A 17,622-nucleotide genomic window follows, 5' to 3' on the forward strand; every position below is an offset into this window, starting at 1 on the left:
TGTATGTGTGTTTTTAAGGACCCCGATGGAATTAAGCCGTCTTATAAACAGCTTTTCGGGTTATCCTTGGCTCTGTATTTACATGAAATACGTTCGTTTTTTATACCATTGTATGTTTGTTTGTTTGTTTGTTTTTGCCAAAATAAATAAATAAATAAATAAATAAAATAAATAAATGAACAATCTTCTGTGATGTCATTCAAGAGGCAGAAACTGCAGAACGTGTCGTCTGCTTCAGGAACTTAGATTTAAGTCACCAGAATTTTAGGGTTTGCTGTGGTTAGTTTCTGCTGGTTCAATTGTTGTTTCAGAATATGACACTAAGACAATTCGAAAACTTTCAGCACATATGCCTTCAATAAGCAGAAATTTGGGGTTACAATTTGAAAAGAAAGAGTGTTTTAAAGTGACATCACAGCCCTAGCAACAGCGCCCTCAGTTGTCAGAAAAAAAAGCCTAATAGCAAAAAGAGATGTCCAGTTTTTTTTCCCAGAGGAATGGATATTTGCTAGAAATATGCTTCAGTGTAAAATTCTTTTCATAAACCATTACATTTAAATGTTACATTTAAACGGACTCATCTACCTCATTCAAAAATCGTTAAAAGTAGTACACGTCAGAAAAAACCTCTCAGAATTTTTTTTTTTAATATTTTTAAAAGTTTATGGGTTTTTTGTTGTTGTTGATGTTGGCAGTTGACTTTTTGTCCATCCTCTGTCTGAGCTGAATCCCTGCGTAAATTGAATAAAATGAAGGAATGCCAACCCGTACCGTGTACATGTACATTATGTCCGTACGAGAGATTTAAAATATTTTAATTCTTCAATAGATGTTTATGGAGAAGTATCCGAACAGTGTGTAGTGCTCGCAGGCAGTACACTGGTACTCGGCAATCGAAGACGAGTTGTGCACGTAAACCTATCTAATTTTCTGATCATCAACTGTGCGGGCACCATTTGCGGTGCAGTAATGCGTCGATCCGGGTGAATCACAAGTTTACTGTTGTTTCTTTGGAAATATCGTCAAAATTTCGCGAATATTAGGAAGATCTGATCATTAAACTTTTCGCAATGCTTCGTAAATAGAGCACACTTCATTGTGGGCAACATCAAATGCAAATTTAAGACGTTGATTTCTCTCGATCTGTGTTAAAATACTCGGCGCGAAAAAGTCCGAGGATTACTTCCAGCACCAGTCGCCGCGCCTGTCATTACCGGGAAAACTACCGCCTAGCGGGAGCGTGATTCATCGGTGTTGTTGCTCATCGGCTGCAGTCATGATGCAGAGTATAAAGTGCGTGGTTGTAGGTGACGGGTAAGTGGGCGGAGTTGTTTCAATTCTTTGTAATTCTGCGTCATGTTTCAATAAACCTGAGTGATCTTGCGCAATTGCTCCACTTTGTTTAAATTTAATTAATATTACAAAATAATATATTTATTTACCTCATGATCATCACAGAAAACTACGTCCTATGTTTCTTTCAATCATGATGTTGTTCCAATCCATCATTGTCCATTGATTAGTATCTTAATTCAGTGTGATTGTACCAGTTTATGAGGATTTTTTTTCTTCTTTTTCTTTGCAATATCATTTAGCCTATCAAGTCCCAAAATTGAAGGAATTATTTTTATAAGAATTAAACTTAAATTTTTAATAAAGTTTAACTTTAACTACAAGTTTAAACATAATATTAATATTAATAAAGTAACAAAACTTTTTGTCTTTAAATTTGCCCCAGTTATTTTATTGGCATTTTTGTTGACAATTTATTTATTTATTTATTTTTTCACATTTTTTATTCATGGACTTGGAGTACATCTGTTGACCTTATGCGCCTATCAATTGTCCCCCCCCCCCCCCCCCGGGCTGCCCCACCCAAGATGTGGGGATTGTCACTTTTGAAGTGACAAAATCCCCACCCCTCGGGCAAAATTTCACTGACAATCCCCGACCATGCCCCGACATACATATGTGGGGCGCACTAGTATTTAATTGCCTTTCCATGCAGTACGCCAATGTTAACAATGTAATTTGAGTGACCAAAATCCCCACCCTGGGGCATGAAAAACGTGACCAAATCCCGACATCGGACCTGGGGCAGCTTAGTCCCATTGATAGGCGCATTATCCTCACAATCACATGTTAGACTACAGAAGTTGGACTTGCGTTCAAACTTCAAAATCTGTTTTTGTCTGTAATTACCCATGTTGGGTTCACATGACAAATTTACTGACATGAAACTGACTTTGCTGTCCTTTGGTGAGGAGCATTAAATTTACCATTATTTTTTTTTTTTTTTACATTAACAGGAACTTTCAGTCGTAGGCCTACTAGCCTTTGTTAGTCCAAATAAAGATAAAATACGTTTGTAAACAAAACAATCAAGGTCACTCCCACAATCCCCCATCTCCACCCCACCCCGCCCCGCCTCAACCTACCCCACCCCACCCCACTCACCCCGCCCTAACCCGACCCACCCTGCCCCACCCTAAAAGTTACATCATGTAATGACAGCATTTAATCCAGACAGTTGTATGAATTCAGGCATTTCGCCAATTTTTTCTCCTGGGAATCATGCCCCTATTCTGACTGCTTCCTGTTGCTGTACGAGTCATATCAAGCTGCAGGCATTATAGGCTATTATAAGTCATACCTGTATAATTCTTGCTTGAATCTTCCTGTGTGTGGCCTGCTTGTTCAGAAACCACCAAAAGACTTTAATTGTTTGGGTTCTGGCTCACAAACATTGATTCTGGAAAAAATGCAGTAAATTTAGAAAATAACAAACAAACCACATCCTACTCCCTAAAAAGTAAACCTTTATCTTAATAAAAGAAAAACTTAAATTCAAATTTCCCAGTTGAAAATCTGACACTTGAATTAAGTAAACAATCAAATTTGTCTGTAAAGATTTTTTTTTTTGTCTTGGGTTAGCAGATAATTAATTACTTATAATCAAGGGGAATTTGCATAATTTGCTTTAATTTTCAGAAATGAATGGATTTGGGGGTAGGGATTTAAAAGCTAATATTGTCACACTGACCTGTGTGGAAAAACGCTGGAAAAATAAAGAAAAAGATACTATTCTTGTAGTCTGGTTCCCTGACCGTAGTTCAGACGAAACGGAGCAAAACGTTGGGGACTTGTCAGGTGAGGGAACCAGACTAGCTGGTTTGCACCACTGATGTGCAACCAAGTGCAAACAAAATATGGACTACATTTGTAAAAAAATTTGGTAAATTGGGGACAGTTTTGAAAAAAGTCTATTTTTTTTCCAATGATGGTCGGCCAACCATCATTGGAAGTTGATATAAAAAATTCAACTTTTCTTGAAAATGACAGCACACCAGGTGCCATGTGATTTCACAGGATGCTTGAAATTATTATTCACTTACAGTCAAGTGCATACATGTAAGGTATTTGATAATAATTTGGTAGTTTTGGTTTTTTGATGTTTGCAAATGTTGCATATAGTTTCATCATCCCAGATCCTTCAAAAAGTAAGACTTTTCAAAGGATTTTACAGGATTTCGGAAGGTTGCTCAACTACTTTTGCTTAATATGGAAGTTGAAAAACACAGGGGTAGCTTGTGGAGGATTTAGGATCAGCAGGGATTTCAACTACGGAATGACAATACAAATATCACAGTTCAACAACCAAACAATTCCTAGTTACATTGACATAGCACATTCTATCTTCCTGTACGTGGCCCTTCAACGCTGTGGCGCAGAGGAGGAATTTAATCTTTCCGCACTGAAAACAATCCCACCCCTGTAGATGTTGACTTCTTGAGTAAATATGCCATCTGATAAATCACACACAGCGTGCTGGAAGACCCAGAACTATTGGCCCAGCCAGTTCACATGCCAGACATATGCGTAATGAAAACACAAGCATTGAGGTCTTAGACTGTTCAAACAACTCCAAAATAAATGATGTTAGGATTTTTTTAAATATGATTTGTGCATGTAAAACATATTTTGGTTTTTGGGGAGAAGCAAAATGGTGTATGTATGTAGCTGTATTAAATGTTACATGTTATTGACCATGTGGTTGTTTGCTTATATTGAGCAGATTTGAGAATATGTTGAAAGAAATTGTAAGCAGCTGTGTTCGTTGAGTTTAAAGATTTCTTTCAGATTTTAAAATACTTTTTCGATTAAATGTCTTTGAAGAACACTCAGTTTTATATTTTTTTGGCTACTAGCAAAATATTAGGCATACATTGAATGCACTGTGTACACGAAAATAACTACATGACTGCACGTCACCAAAAACAGCATAAATTCGTAAAAACAAAATTGTAATGCGAAAAAGCCCTACCGGTTTTTGTTCTTTTCTTAAACAGGCGAACACGTAGCTTTATATTGTAGGCAGGAAGTATGGTTCATGAGTTGATCTCAAAAGAAAATTCACATAGTGTATCGATCCGTTGTTTACATGGTGAAAAATAATAGAAACAATATCAGAAAAGTGGTGTGTATATGTCCACAGTCTGTCAATAGTTTGCCTGAAAGAATTGTGTCAGTCTTCCACTGCATGTACGTAGAGACCTTGAAATTTTAAATGAGGCATGTACAACATGTAATCTGCCATCAATGACCTGTGCACTACATTGTACACTGAACATTTGTAGCATCCAATTCAGTATTACTGTACTTGTAGAATTATTGAGGAAACCTTACCCCAATTAGTACAGCTAGCAATGATTAAAAACACCCTGTGGAATATTGCAACTGGCGCATTGTCAATTAGATTGATCTGAAACAGAAGTTTCTGTGCTAAGGTATAGCTAGCTTTTGAAATCTTGATTTTGTAGAATAATGGGATTTTGAAATCTTGAGTGTCTCCTTAGCTAAACATATAATGAAGACACATTGAAATGATTGTGACCCTTGTTTACATGACTAAGATTCTGGGGATCTGATTGCAGCAGCATAGCCAATGGATACCCCCTCCCCCCAACCAAATTCCAAGTGCCCCTCAACCCCTCCCCACCCCCCCCCCCCCCCCCACCCCACCCCCCTCCACCCCACCCCACCCCCCTCCACCCCACCCCACCCCCCTCCAATAAAACCCAAAAACATACAACTCCAAATATTTGAGACAAAAATTATGATGTGTACAACCATAGAGAAAGGAACTGGATGACAAAAATTTTCACCAGTAGAATGTGGCAATATCAAAGCGTGATTCCAGTGAAAATGCTCCTCTTACCAATTTTCAACTCCCTTTCCCAACCCATCCGATGAGGTACTTCGACGTGCCAACAACAGGATGCAGCTCTTCTCTTTTTTCTCTTGTTTTGGCCTGAGGGAGTATCCACGCATCATTAACCACGCCAGGTCTGATATGAGCCACAGGGAAGGGGGTTGCTCCCCTACCCTGCTCCATCATGCGTGAACACAAAGGCAATTTGCAGTCCCATTACCAAACTTGTGTCCTAGGCTTCGTGACAGTCATATTATTGAACAGAGTGATTTTCTTATATAGCCCGCATCAGATCGGTTGTGGAATGATGTTACGAAGGAACCTCAAAGCAGAAATAAAATAAGGGATTGTGGTAGAATAAGAAGATGAAATTTGATGGTGAAAGTGTGCAGGCATACAATAATCAGATAATTACAGTTTAATGAGAGCATGCCTATGTGTGTTGGTCTTTGTGGATTTAACAAGGATCACAGCATTAATATATTCCACATGTATGAAACATGTATGCATATGAGGTGAAATTACGAAGTATGTTTACATGCACTTTGTTCATCATGTACAAAGTACAGTTTTACACTTAATTTTGGTACTAAAAATTTTGGTACCCTAACTCATGTCAATGTGACCCTTTGACATTTTTTATCAAAACCTGCTGAACAAGTTCAGAAACAACAAATTTGCAGGAATCCAATTCCACATTCATTGTACTTAAAATGGGACAAAATGTTCGGATACAGGGACATTTACAATTCATTCTCTTTTCACAAATCAATAATATTGATATTTAATAATAATAATAATATTTGTTTCAAGCCTGTGGCATGTTTACTTTGTTCATATACCCAAATTTGAATTGTAAGGCTCCATATGAAGTAACAGAGTGAGCTGAGCCAGAATGTTATGACAGACATTTTCAACTTACAAATATGTATAAACACTGCAGCCTATGGGATGTGTACTTTGTTCATTTACATAGCCCACCCAATGTCATAGTAATATCACACACAGTACATGACGCACAATGAATGCACTCATATTCATGCGATAAATAATGCAAATTGAACCTTGAATATGAAATGAATGAATGGATTGTGTACATATATAAACCCTGCGCTATGTACACGTTTATGAACCAAAGCTATACATTGCAGGTGTTTGTTGTGTAGGCACAAAGGACATGATGGAAGAAGTGCAAATTAGGCATCAGTAAAAAACTGGTGTCCATACATGTACATGTCGGTGCACATTACACATGTGGAATAGATGGTGCACAATGAACTATGTATACAGGGTGTACATGTACAGTGCACATGTACTGGGCATCTATGTAAATGCACTGGATTAATGTGCATGCATTTTGGATGTACATTTGTTTTTAACCCAAACCCTCCCAAATCGGTCAAAATCTAACAAGACGATTGAGGAAGGTACGGCCCATCCACTATTACATGTAGCTGTCAGAAAGAGAATGTTTGTGCATTATAAGATTTATCGATCCACGTACCTGGGCAGCAGATTGCAGAACTAAACAAATATACACTCCCAGGCTCCAAGCCCCAAGGGTGTAATGATTTACACATATTTTTGTAAGTCACAACTGCCCCAAAGATCAAGGAGGTCGATATGCCATAAGAAATTGTAGAAGATTTGCATTATAAAAAAAATCATGTTTCTCAAAGTTAGTAGACAAGGTCATTTAAGAATGAAACATTAGTGCCCACATGCAGCCATAGGCCTACATGTTTATTTATGAGCTCAAAAAGTCATCACGTTTTGACGGTTTAAAGCTGAAATCTGTGGCTTTTATTTTGCAGTTTTATTCCATGTGAGAACAAGTAGATTTACTGTTCAATGCATGTGAAGACTTCAACCATTAAATATGTTCAAAATTGATGGAAAAAGTTTGCAACAGTGACATTAAACACCGCAGGGATGAGGCAGGTTCACCCACTTGACCCCTGCATGACCTGAAAGGTCACGACCTCTGGATTGTTAGTGTATCACCATGACTTCATAAAGTCAAAGTTCCAGAACCTTGTCATGTTTCACACTGAATTACTACTGTCAGTGTTAGGAGCTTTAAAAAATGGTTTCTCATCCGGGCTTTTTGAATAAATGAAGGAGGCTGCCATTGGGTTTTTTTCCAAGATGGCGGATTGATTCTTCCATTTTCTTGACTCTTGCTGATACAAAGTTGAATCCAAAGAACAGTCACCCTTTCCAAATATTAACTAGTTTGTTGGAAACAAATAAAAAACAAAGTTATTTGCAAAATAAATCGTACATAAAAAAAACACGCTAAAAGAGGCGGCAGAAAAAAATGAAAGTGGGCAGAGATGAGAAACTGGTTTATTTGTTTACTCAGCCGTAGGGTAGCAGAAGCAATGCTACATTGCTATATTTAACCTGTGTTTTTTGTACTTTGGTGCTCACAGATATGGTTTGGGCAAAGCAGATCTTCTGAGAAAACAATATCACCCAAATTCCTCCATTCCCTGAAAATTTGTGCCGTTTGCCAAACAATTTTTGTTTACAATTAAGCAGAATTTTCCAAACTTCCTTACAGTGCCCACAATTCTGAAAATTTCTAACATAGTCCCCTTAAAAAAAATACAAAAATTATAAATAAGCCTCATTGTGCTAGTCTAGAGTTCTGCATGTACACATGTACATTGTAAGGTTGTAAATTTGTCCAAAATACAATATGCATGTCAAACATATCCTGGTAAACAAGACAGGTTCCTTCGTTGATTCGGCATTCCAATTTAAATATTGACTAAAAAATCCAAAGAGATGGAGGATTTTGCCCATTTTGTTCTGGTACATGTGTGTTTATTCAGGGAAAGCATAGCTATAGCTATCCCCCTGTGCCATGTGTTCAGAGAAATATATTCATGAATAACTTAGACTAGAGGGCTAGGTAAATATAATTGTATGCGTTGCTGCAAAACCTCCAAGGGGTTTACGCTATGGCAGACTCTGCTGTGGCTGCGATATGATCATGTTGTTTTTACCCCATCATTCAGTGGCCCATAGATCTGTGACTTCAGGCACCCAAATTAGACTTATCTGATTGTGATTGTGGCATGAAATATGTATATGCTGCAGCATAGATGTACAAACTGCATACACATTTCTCTGTGCAAATGTATGTCTTCCAGATTTTGCCAATTTTGGACCCTGCGCATGCCCCAGAGCAACTGACTTTATCTCATAGGAGCACAAAATTATTCCTTAATGATTGGGTTTGATAACCTTTATGTATGTACATGGTTTACAAGTACTCATCTGTGTTATGTTGACTTTCAAGCAAACAAAATTGGGTTTTATGCAGTGGTACACAGCAGGAGGTCGTGGGTTCAAATCCTGCACAAGTATTCTTGTGAATTCCCCCCCCCCCCCCCCAGCTCATCCCATCAAATGTGCATGGGCTACACAAAATATTAAAAATTACATCTCCCTAATTGTTGCTTGTGGTTTGTTGAAAAAACAAATCCTGAAAATTGATTTTCGTTTGTGATGTATAATTGATTCTTTTTCTTTTCTACCCATTCAGGGCCGTTGGAAAGACGTGCCTGCTCATCAGCTATACAACAAATGCTTTTCCTGGAGAGTATATCCCTACAGTGTAAGTAAATGGTGCTTGCAAAATAGTCATGAAAATATCAAAGATGCAAGGAACAAACATTCATGCATATTACAAGATTATGTAATTTTGGGAAACAAGGGACCATTTACTTGCTGCCATCTTTGTCTGGTAACCATACGCTGTTGGTGCTGAGTGGATAGTTATACCTTTAGGCACCAGTCTACGTTTTGTTTTATGCAAGCATCTCTCCTCACTGGATGGGTTCCATTCCATGAAAATTCAATTATTTTCCCGTCTCCTAATGTTGCCACAGGTTTGACAACTACTCGGCCAATGTGATGGTGGACGGCAAGCCAGTCAACTTGGGATTGTGGGACACGGCGGGACAAGAGGACTACGACAGACTCAGGCCGCTCTCCTATCCACAGACGGTAAGTTCTTGAACAAGCGAGGGCAGTGTCAAGTGCTTATTTAACAAGCCATTGAAATACATGCGCTTGCTTCATTGGATCTATGCACGTAGCACTTGGCCCTCAACTGGCAAAATAAAGCGTGAATTAGTGTGTGCCCTTCATTTACCTTGAATCCAAATACATGTACATGTAAGGCATTGTGAAAATTCATTGTGAGGAGTTTGACTTGTAAACAAACCCTAAGCAAAACACTAGAAGATATCAATTTCAGTTGAATAAAAACAAAAATGATACTTTGTTCTCTCTCTTTTCAGGATATATTCCTCATCTGTTTCTCCGTCGTCAGTCCGGTGTCGTATGAAAATGTCAGAGCAAAGGTAAGAATAAGATTAATATCCCCCATACATGTAAGTCCATCAAACGGCAGGAAAAACTATTTTTCCCAACGGAAAGTCTGACTTTCTAACTCAATTTAATAAAGGTAGTGACATTTGGAGATATCTCTGGTTACACCCATACAACTTGTTTACGGCATTAGTGTTTTAGCCCACATACAACCACAAAACAGTACTATACCCACAAAAAAGCCAACCGGATGGCAGATGGTTCTTGAGACAATAGACGTCTGGGATGAACGAGTTCTAATTTCACGCCTGACTGGACATTTAGGACTAGCTGTCAACAAGATCGGCTAAACTGGCCATAAATAGTGACGAGTTGCATGGTCATTGCACGTGTTTCTGTCACTCTCACACAGTATTGTCATAATCGATTCAATTCAGTTAAATTTGTTTTTATTGTCTACATTAAGAACAGAAATTTGGTGCCTACTAATGTATCTTACATTACAATATGTCAGTGTTGTTATATGGACCCTGCTGTAGTCATGTTAAATAAAAGTCTTTCATTTTGTGGACTTTCAGACTGTTGGGGGGAGGAATGAAAATTTCTGGTCTGGAGAAATGGAGACATATTTAAGAATTTTCAGGGAAGTCTTTTAAAATGTAGGGAAAAAATGCTTGGAAATTTCAGACACACAAATGTGATGAAATTTTGCTCTGAAGTGTGAGACGTGTCCTACAACACATTTTTTTGCAGACTGAATACTTACTATTACATGTAGTAATCAATATTTACAAACCCACAAGACATGACATATATTTCACACAATACGTCTCAAATGCTTCCTGCCTATACATGTAAAATTATTCTGTAGGATTAATTCTGGCTTTGGTCTTGACCTTGAACTGTTTTTGTGTTTCCCCATTCACAATTGTTGGTGCCCCACTGTGATTTCACAGCTTCCCACTCGCACCACATGCAGTTCCTTTGGCTGCAGATTTTCAGAAATAGTTCCCATGTGTGACAGCATGCCAATTTGCACATTTATAACCACATGTGGTATGCAGACATGTACATGTACAGAACGTGCTTATATTCAAAGAAATATATTAATAAGCTTTTAATCTTCTATGTACATGTATACTATGTCGAAGTTTGAGGAATTTGTATACTTATCTATGATTTTCTGAAACTTCAGTGTTTTATAAAAAAAAATAATGTAAGCTTTGAAAAATACATTTAAACCAACCAAAGTATCTAACAGAATTAGTCAACTTTTAGCCATACATGTGTGTCTTGTTCCAGAGTAATTGTAGAAAGACAAATGGAATTAAAACTTGGGCTTACTGAGTATTCGATCTTGTTTTTATTTCAGTGGGCACCGGAAGTTAGACATCACTGTCCGCAAGCTCCCATAATCCTCGTGGGTACTAAGCTGGATCTGCGGGACAACCAGGAGACGATAGACAAACTGAAGGAACGCAATCTCCATCCAATCAAGTTTCAAGATGTAGGACATGTTTAATATTTACGGTTCATTCATGACGAATGTTGCATGAATGGTCGAACAATGATCAAACATGGCAACATGTCTTGGTGCTGGTTCACTGCTGTACATTATGCAACACGCTGATATTGGTAACCAGCCTTGCAAGTTGCAACCATCTTGGGTAGGCTGGTTCCGAATAGTTGTCTAGACTAGTCCAGCTATAGTCAACTAGCATGTGTTTGAGTAAAATTAACTGAACCATGAAGCTTGATGTAATGTTGCAGATATTTGATCATAGTTCTACCAAAAACATTTGCATTTTAAAATTAGCTCAAAGGTGTTATGGTTCATTTCACTTCACGTCATTGTTGTCTTGAACATGATGGGACATATTTTCACTGAAGTGCCCCAGAGTTTACCATGTTAATAGACCCTTCCCCGGTATGCCATCATTCTTAACGTGTGATACCACTACACGTGAACCAGTGAGGTAAACACTGGTTCCCACCCCTCTAATCAATGTAAATGTTGTGGAGGGGGCCTGGGAACCAGTCACAAGCTATTCAAATGAACTGTTACAGAGGCATTTTTTTCATTGTTCGTCCTTTTTGTGCGATTTGGCTTGTAACACTGTCTTCACATTTAATCAGTTATTTTTCTTGCGTTTGATTTCTGTATCATCCACAGGGCATCCAGATGAATAAAGAAATTGGCGGCGTCAAGTATCTAGAATGCTCGGCCCTGACGCAGAAAGGTCTCAAGATGGTCTTTGAGGAAGCAATACGGGTCGTGCTCTACCCTCCTAAGATGCCCAAAAAGAAGAAACCCAAATGCTTAGTGCTATGAAGTGGTGTCCGTTGTAGAATAGTGTACGTAGCATGGGAGTAGGACTTAAACTGGGCCACTTCTGAAATCTCGGCTTGTCTTCAACTTGGGCTCCATAGAAGTCGATGCTGAAGACAAAGTCAAGGTTTGAGAAAAGGCCTTTGTGTGATATTTTTGTTTAAAATGCCTTGACCTTCTTCCCATAGGTCGAAGCAGGTAGGGTGATACTAAGTAGTAAGGATCAGTGGTATTGCATGATGGGATCATACATCATGGGAACAAGGTTAGATCTGGATTTGTATTGGTGTCTTCAGAACTAATGAGGGCGCTATGAATTATCAGATATTTTCTGCTTGTGTATGTTTTGTTTTCAAAATTGGAAATGCTTTTTATTTGCGGATACCTCAAAGAGGGCCAAATACTTTTTTTAAGTCGTGTGCAAAAGTATTAGTTTGTAAAATGACAACATTCTGAAGTTAATCTGGGGTTGTATTCAAAGGGAATTTTTACCTAAAAGGACAATGAGAAAACACAGAGATCATGCAAAACACTTATCACTTAACTTTCAGTCTGTTGCAACTACCATTTACTTAATCCAACTCATGTATTCACACATGTATTCTGTTGCTGCACTAATTTACTGACAAATTCATGTAAAATTAACACAATGGAAATATCTATGATAATTTAATCCAACTAGAATTTTATATAATATTTTGGCATCCACAACGCTGTGTTAGTTACATTGAGCACTTTCAGTCATTACAAAGTGAAAAGAGAAAAACATTTTCTGTCTTTTTCCTTTAACAGGAAACTTAACATGGCCATACTCCACGTCAAAACGGCACTTGTAAATATAACAAATATAACCACCATGCTGCCCAGTTCAATGTGTATTCAATGAAATTTTGAAGCCTGCCTTTTAAAAAGTAGAACATCCCTGAAAGTGTGTATAGCAATTGGTGTAGTCACATTTCATGGACAGCTCAGCCTGCACGCCCTCAATGTGCAAATGTATTCAAATTGGCAAGTCAGGCCGTTTCCGAACTGCTTGGCTACGGCTTGAAATAACACAGAAGCCTATGGGAAGTGGCTGCAGCCACTAGCCAGTGGCTGCCATAGGTGCACGTGTTACATGTATTTCCTGCTGAAGAGCCTTGACTGTAAATTGTGTTGTCTATTGTCAATAGAGGGCGCCCTTCATGTCTTACAGCCATACATTTTGCACTTGCAGCTTACAGCAAAAAAATCAGGAAAAAATATTAAATCATTTTGAACTGAATTAAAGTTTTCTCAGATGATCCCTGGAACATTCCATTATCTCCAGACACAGCTGAAAGAAAGAGGAATGTTCCATTGAATTACCAAGGGTAGTTTCAATGCAAGACAAGTCAAAAGCGCATCGCCATTATTCAATTTTTTGGGTTTTTTGTTTTATTTTTCTTGACGTTTGAGAAAATAAAATTGAAATGGTAGTCCTTAGACCAAAAAGGTGCTATTTTGTGATGATTAAAATTGCTCTTCCATATAAATAGTATTCACGAGACAGTATGAATAATAAAGAAATTATGAAATTCACCAGTGCTGTCTAACAATCAATAACAAATGAAAGGTTTAGGAACTAGATATATTGTATGGTATTCAGTCCGATGTTTTCTGTCTTATGAACACGGTGGAGTTTTAAGCAATCGAGTATCACAGATAAGATTGTGAATTGTTGCAATCTGCCTCCATTGACATTCATGGTTCAACCTTTCACCACTGAGGGCGCTTTTACACCAAACGCATTGCTGTGGTGAACTGCATGCACTTTTTTTCGTACAGTGTTGACTTCGCCGGTTTGTATTTTTGCCTCCTTTAACCACGTTAGTTTCTTGTGTCGATACATGATAAACTTAGTTTGTCCGGCCACAACTTTTTTCACCTCGGAAGGGGTGTTTGTAAATACGTATATATATAAAAGGACTGAATGAACAAAATCTTGTAATATACTGTAGTATTCCAGTCAGTGTGTTGCTGTGTGAAGCCTATTGATTCACCGATTGATTGGAATTTTAAAATTATTTGAAAAGCTTCTTGCAAGCATTCGGTGGGCCAGTTCATATTTGGGTGGAAGCAAATGCAAACCTGAACCTGACTTGGCAGTAAGTGGTAGTACTGTGAATTTGCAAAAGGTTTTTGCCCGGAATATTCAATCAGACAAAAAGAAATACATTTTATGCCTAAATTAAAGCATAACAAATGTTTAGTAAAAAAAGTGCACCCAAAAGATTGACATTTCGTAAATTAAAGTTTGTCTACATTTTGTTACTGTATTCCATTATTTTGCACGCACAGACACACATCAAAAATTTTGTATGCAAATGAAGTTGTGTTGACAAAACTCGTTAACTGATTTAGTTGCTTCTTGAAGTAAAAGATTTCGTTCAAAAGTGCTTTTATGTAATCGCTTCCTTGCTGTTTGTGTGTGCCCATAAGTAAAATCCTAAACATTTTCAAAGCTCGCGGTAATTGTCCAAAGAAGAGCTTTTTGAGGTTGAAATGTTAGCTTCACAATGCCATTTGCAGTTGAGAGCTTGGAAATGTTCCTTTTCTTTCAAAACATTTTTGATAATTTTTAAGTCATTTAAAGCCAGAATGCAATGCTTTGCTATGCATAAATCTGAATTTCAACTGTTTGGATAAGTATTCTTAAAAAGCAAAATTTTTATTCGAAAAAAAAAGTGATTTTGTGTTCTAGATAAAAGGTTGAAGGAAGATGGCAGCGACTTAAGCCTTAAACTTTCAAGGTTTGATTCTTAACAGATGTGTGTAAATAACAGAGCATGTTGTATGGATGCAACTATTGTAGGAATATAGAATTACTGTACATTTGCATTTTGAATTGCATGCTGTAGCTATTCAAGGAACACAGTATTCAAAATATTCACCATTTTACGTAATTTTTAAACCTTTGCAGGTAAAAATTGAAACTGACGTTTTTAAGTTAAGGTTTTCTCTTTTGTTTTTGTATGTTATGTTCATTCTATTCTTTGAAATCCAATTTCTGACAGCTGACAGTCATGATAAGAAAAGAAAAGTTCTGCTTCGAGAGTCGAGCTATGTAGTCATCTAAAATGTCACGACTTTCTGTCCGTTTTACCCAACAAAATTGGCAAAAGCTTCTACTTTAAAATGATGAAAAACACTTACCTATCTCACATGAGTTACTTGTGAGAAATGAGTGTGCTTTTCTCCATTTTGAGCTGGTCAATTCCCGATGAGCCAATCACAAGGCTCCTTGCTACTGACATGCACTGTACATTTTGCAAGGAGCGTTGTGATTGGTCTCTGCCATCAATGCCTGGTTGGTGACTTCCAGGACTGTTTTTCATTGGTCAGTAGTGTGAGCACACTTTTTGATTTGAAAAGCCTTATCAACAACCACAGGCACATTTGTGTGCATGCATGTACATGTAGTTAACCTAAAGCCAATGAAAAGGCTTATTGTTTCTGACATGCTCTGTACATTTTGCAAGGAGCATTATGATTGGTCTCTGCCATCAATGCTTGGTTGGTGACTCCCAGGGCTGGTTTTCATTGGTCAGTAGTGTGAACACACTGTTTCTAACAGCCTTACCACATGCACATAAACTTTGTGCATGCATGTACAGTACATGTAGTTAACATTCATTTGTGGCAGTTTTGAATTAGAAAATACTCTACGCATGGATATGTATGAATTTATGTACATGAACACAAGATAAAGTCCAACTTTAATACATTTTGTGTTGCTTATTTTTGAGGAAAAAACCTAGTATTCCATGTAGAAAACCAGCAAATTCATTGGCTTTAAAAGGCAACAATTTGTAAATTACATTTCACAAGTTCAGACGCTCCAAAAACTTGCTCGCTGCCATTGTGTTCTATAATTTGTCATTCGTTCTGTTTGAATAAATTGAAATAATCTGTAAATGTTGTCTAGTGTGCATTCTTGCTTACATGTTTGACAATTTCCCTCCATTTTGAGTTAACAGGTTACAAAGTGTGCTTAATTAAATAGTGTTTTTGTTTTAATTTCTAGTTTTGTAATGTCTCACTGTTTATACAATGTACATCTTGATTGCTTTGGAAACATGTTTCTGTGCAACAATAATGACACAAACAAAACCACTATGTGGACAACTATTGAGTGAAATTTGATATTTATTATCAAATCATTAATATACGATATTTCACTTGAACAAAAATTACCTTTTATGGTATCCATTAAGAATAATTCCATTACAATCTGGCTTGTTTTAATAAAGCTCTTACAAACAGCATACAAAAGTTAGCTCCTTTGTTCCCACGACTGTCAGAATCGTTCAACAACTCCCCCAAGTTAAATTCTACTTTACAATGCCCCGTTATCGCGCTACACTGTATAATCTAGTCTACAATTACAAGATTAGTATTTATTTTATAGCGCCGAGGCAAAATACCATCGAATAAGCAATTTTGTACATTTTACATGCTCTCCGTACTTGGATTATATATTCATGGTTTCTGTGACTTGATGGGCATACAGCAGCATCTCAGCAGTGCGGTCGTGGTTCTGGTACAAGACTCTTCCCTCAGTACTTATGTGGTCAAGTACATATGTAGTCCAGTCCTTTGTTGCCTCCCAAAGTCTTGAAACCAGACCACAACATCACTGCTTGGAATGTCACCCTTACTCTTTTAAATGCAGAGCCCCTATGGTAAGGTGTTTAAAGTTTGCGGGGATTGATAATCCACAAAACATTTTTTTTTTCTATTGTGCAAATGCAGTCAATAGTACATCTACAAAGTAAAATACCCTCAACAGAACAAGTCATGGAACGCATTAATATTGAAGTTGAAAACTTGAGTAAAACACAAGAGAAAACTATAAGTTTTGATGGGCTTTTTGTGCTAGTTATAAATTCAAAATTGGTTGAAAAGTCTGACCATTTTTTTAAAAGATTTTGGAAATTTTGGTTTTTAGTGACCATGCCGGCTACAAGTGACCAGAACTTGGTGGAAGGCCGTAGCAGAAGAAAAACATCGTATATTAAACTTTTTCGATTTGCCAAATGTTAATCAACCAAAAAGTTTCAAGCCTGAAAATAGTGATTTTATCTTTTGTAAAATGTTGATTTTTACGAATTTCTTTTTCAATCGTGTCAGCCGCAAAAAAATGAATCATCCTTTTATGTTAATACAAAAATCCCCAACACTGAATTGTCCCACAGCTTGCCTGCAATTCACCCACAAATTTCAACACTTTGGTTTGCACAAAGCGTACAATAAACTGAGGAAAAACAGTCAGTTAATCATACCTCTAGCACAATATGTACAGAAGAGAGCAATATTCATCCAGCTACATTTATGATTACAAGGCCGTCTATTTATTATATTTGTAATATTCAACTATGATAAATATTAGCGTGAGATATCAAAAACATACAAACGGTGTGCTGAACTTAAAAACAGATTTTCACCCCAAAAATAGGATCTGGAGTTGAAATATCAATCGGCAATCACTGCTCAAAAGCCACCAACTACCAAAGACTTACAAAAACAATTTCCCAAACCAAAATGACGACAAAATCTCCACAACAAACTCTTTATACATGGAGTAAATGTTTCATTATCTTATTATTGTCTATTTTTATACCTGTTTTCCATTTTTTTTTTTTTTACAAGAAATGCTCCTGATCCCAATCTTCAATTGGTCTATTTAATGTTTCGAATTAATTCCCTATGCCGA

General features: G+C 37.3%; 1 protein-coding gene across 1 annotated transcript; it reads left to right on the forward strand.

The window, feature by feature from the left end:
* The first annotated feature begins 934 nt into the window (after positions 1 to 934).
* Positions 935 to 16,449, forward strand: LOC119734838 (ras-related C3 botulinum toxin substrate 1-like). Its single transcript, XM_038208418.1, has 6 exons — positions 935 to 1,314; positions 8,769 to 8,840; positions 9,115 to 9,232; positions 9,529 to 9,591; positions 10,932 to 11,066; positions 11,733 to 16,449. The coding sequence occupies exons 1-6, from the start codon at positions 1,277 to 1,279 to the stop codon at positions 11,889 to 11,891; spliced, it is 585 nt and encodes a 194-aa protein (XP_038064346.1). The 5' UTR covers positions 935 to 1,276; the 3' UTR covers positions 11,892 to 16,449.
* The last annotated feature ends 1,173 nt before the right edge of the window (positions 16,450 to 17,622 follow it).

Source organism: Patiria miniata, unplaced genomic scaffold (assembly GCF_015706575.1).
Source record: "Patiria miniata isolate m_02_andy unplaced genomic scaffold, ASM1570657v1 HiC_scaffold_28, whole genome shotgun sequence".
In the NCBI taxonomy this organism is placed as follows: Eukaryota; Metazoa; Echinodermata; class Asteroidea; order Valvatida; family Asterinidae; genus Patiria; species Patiria miniata.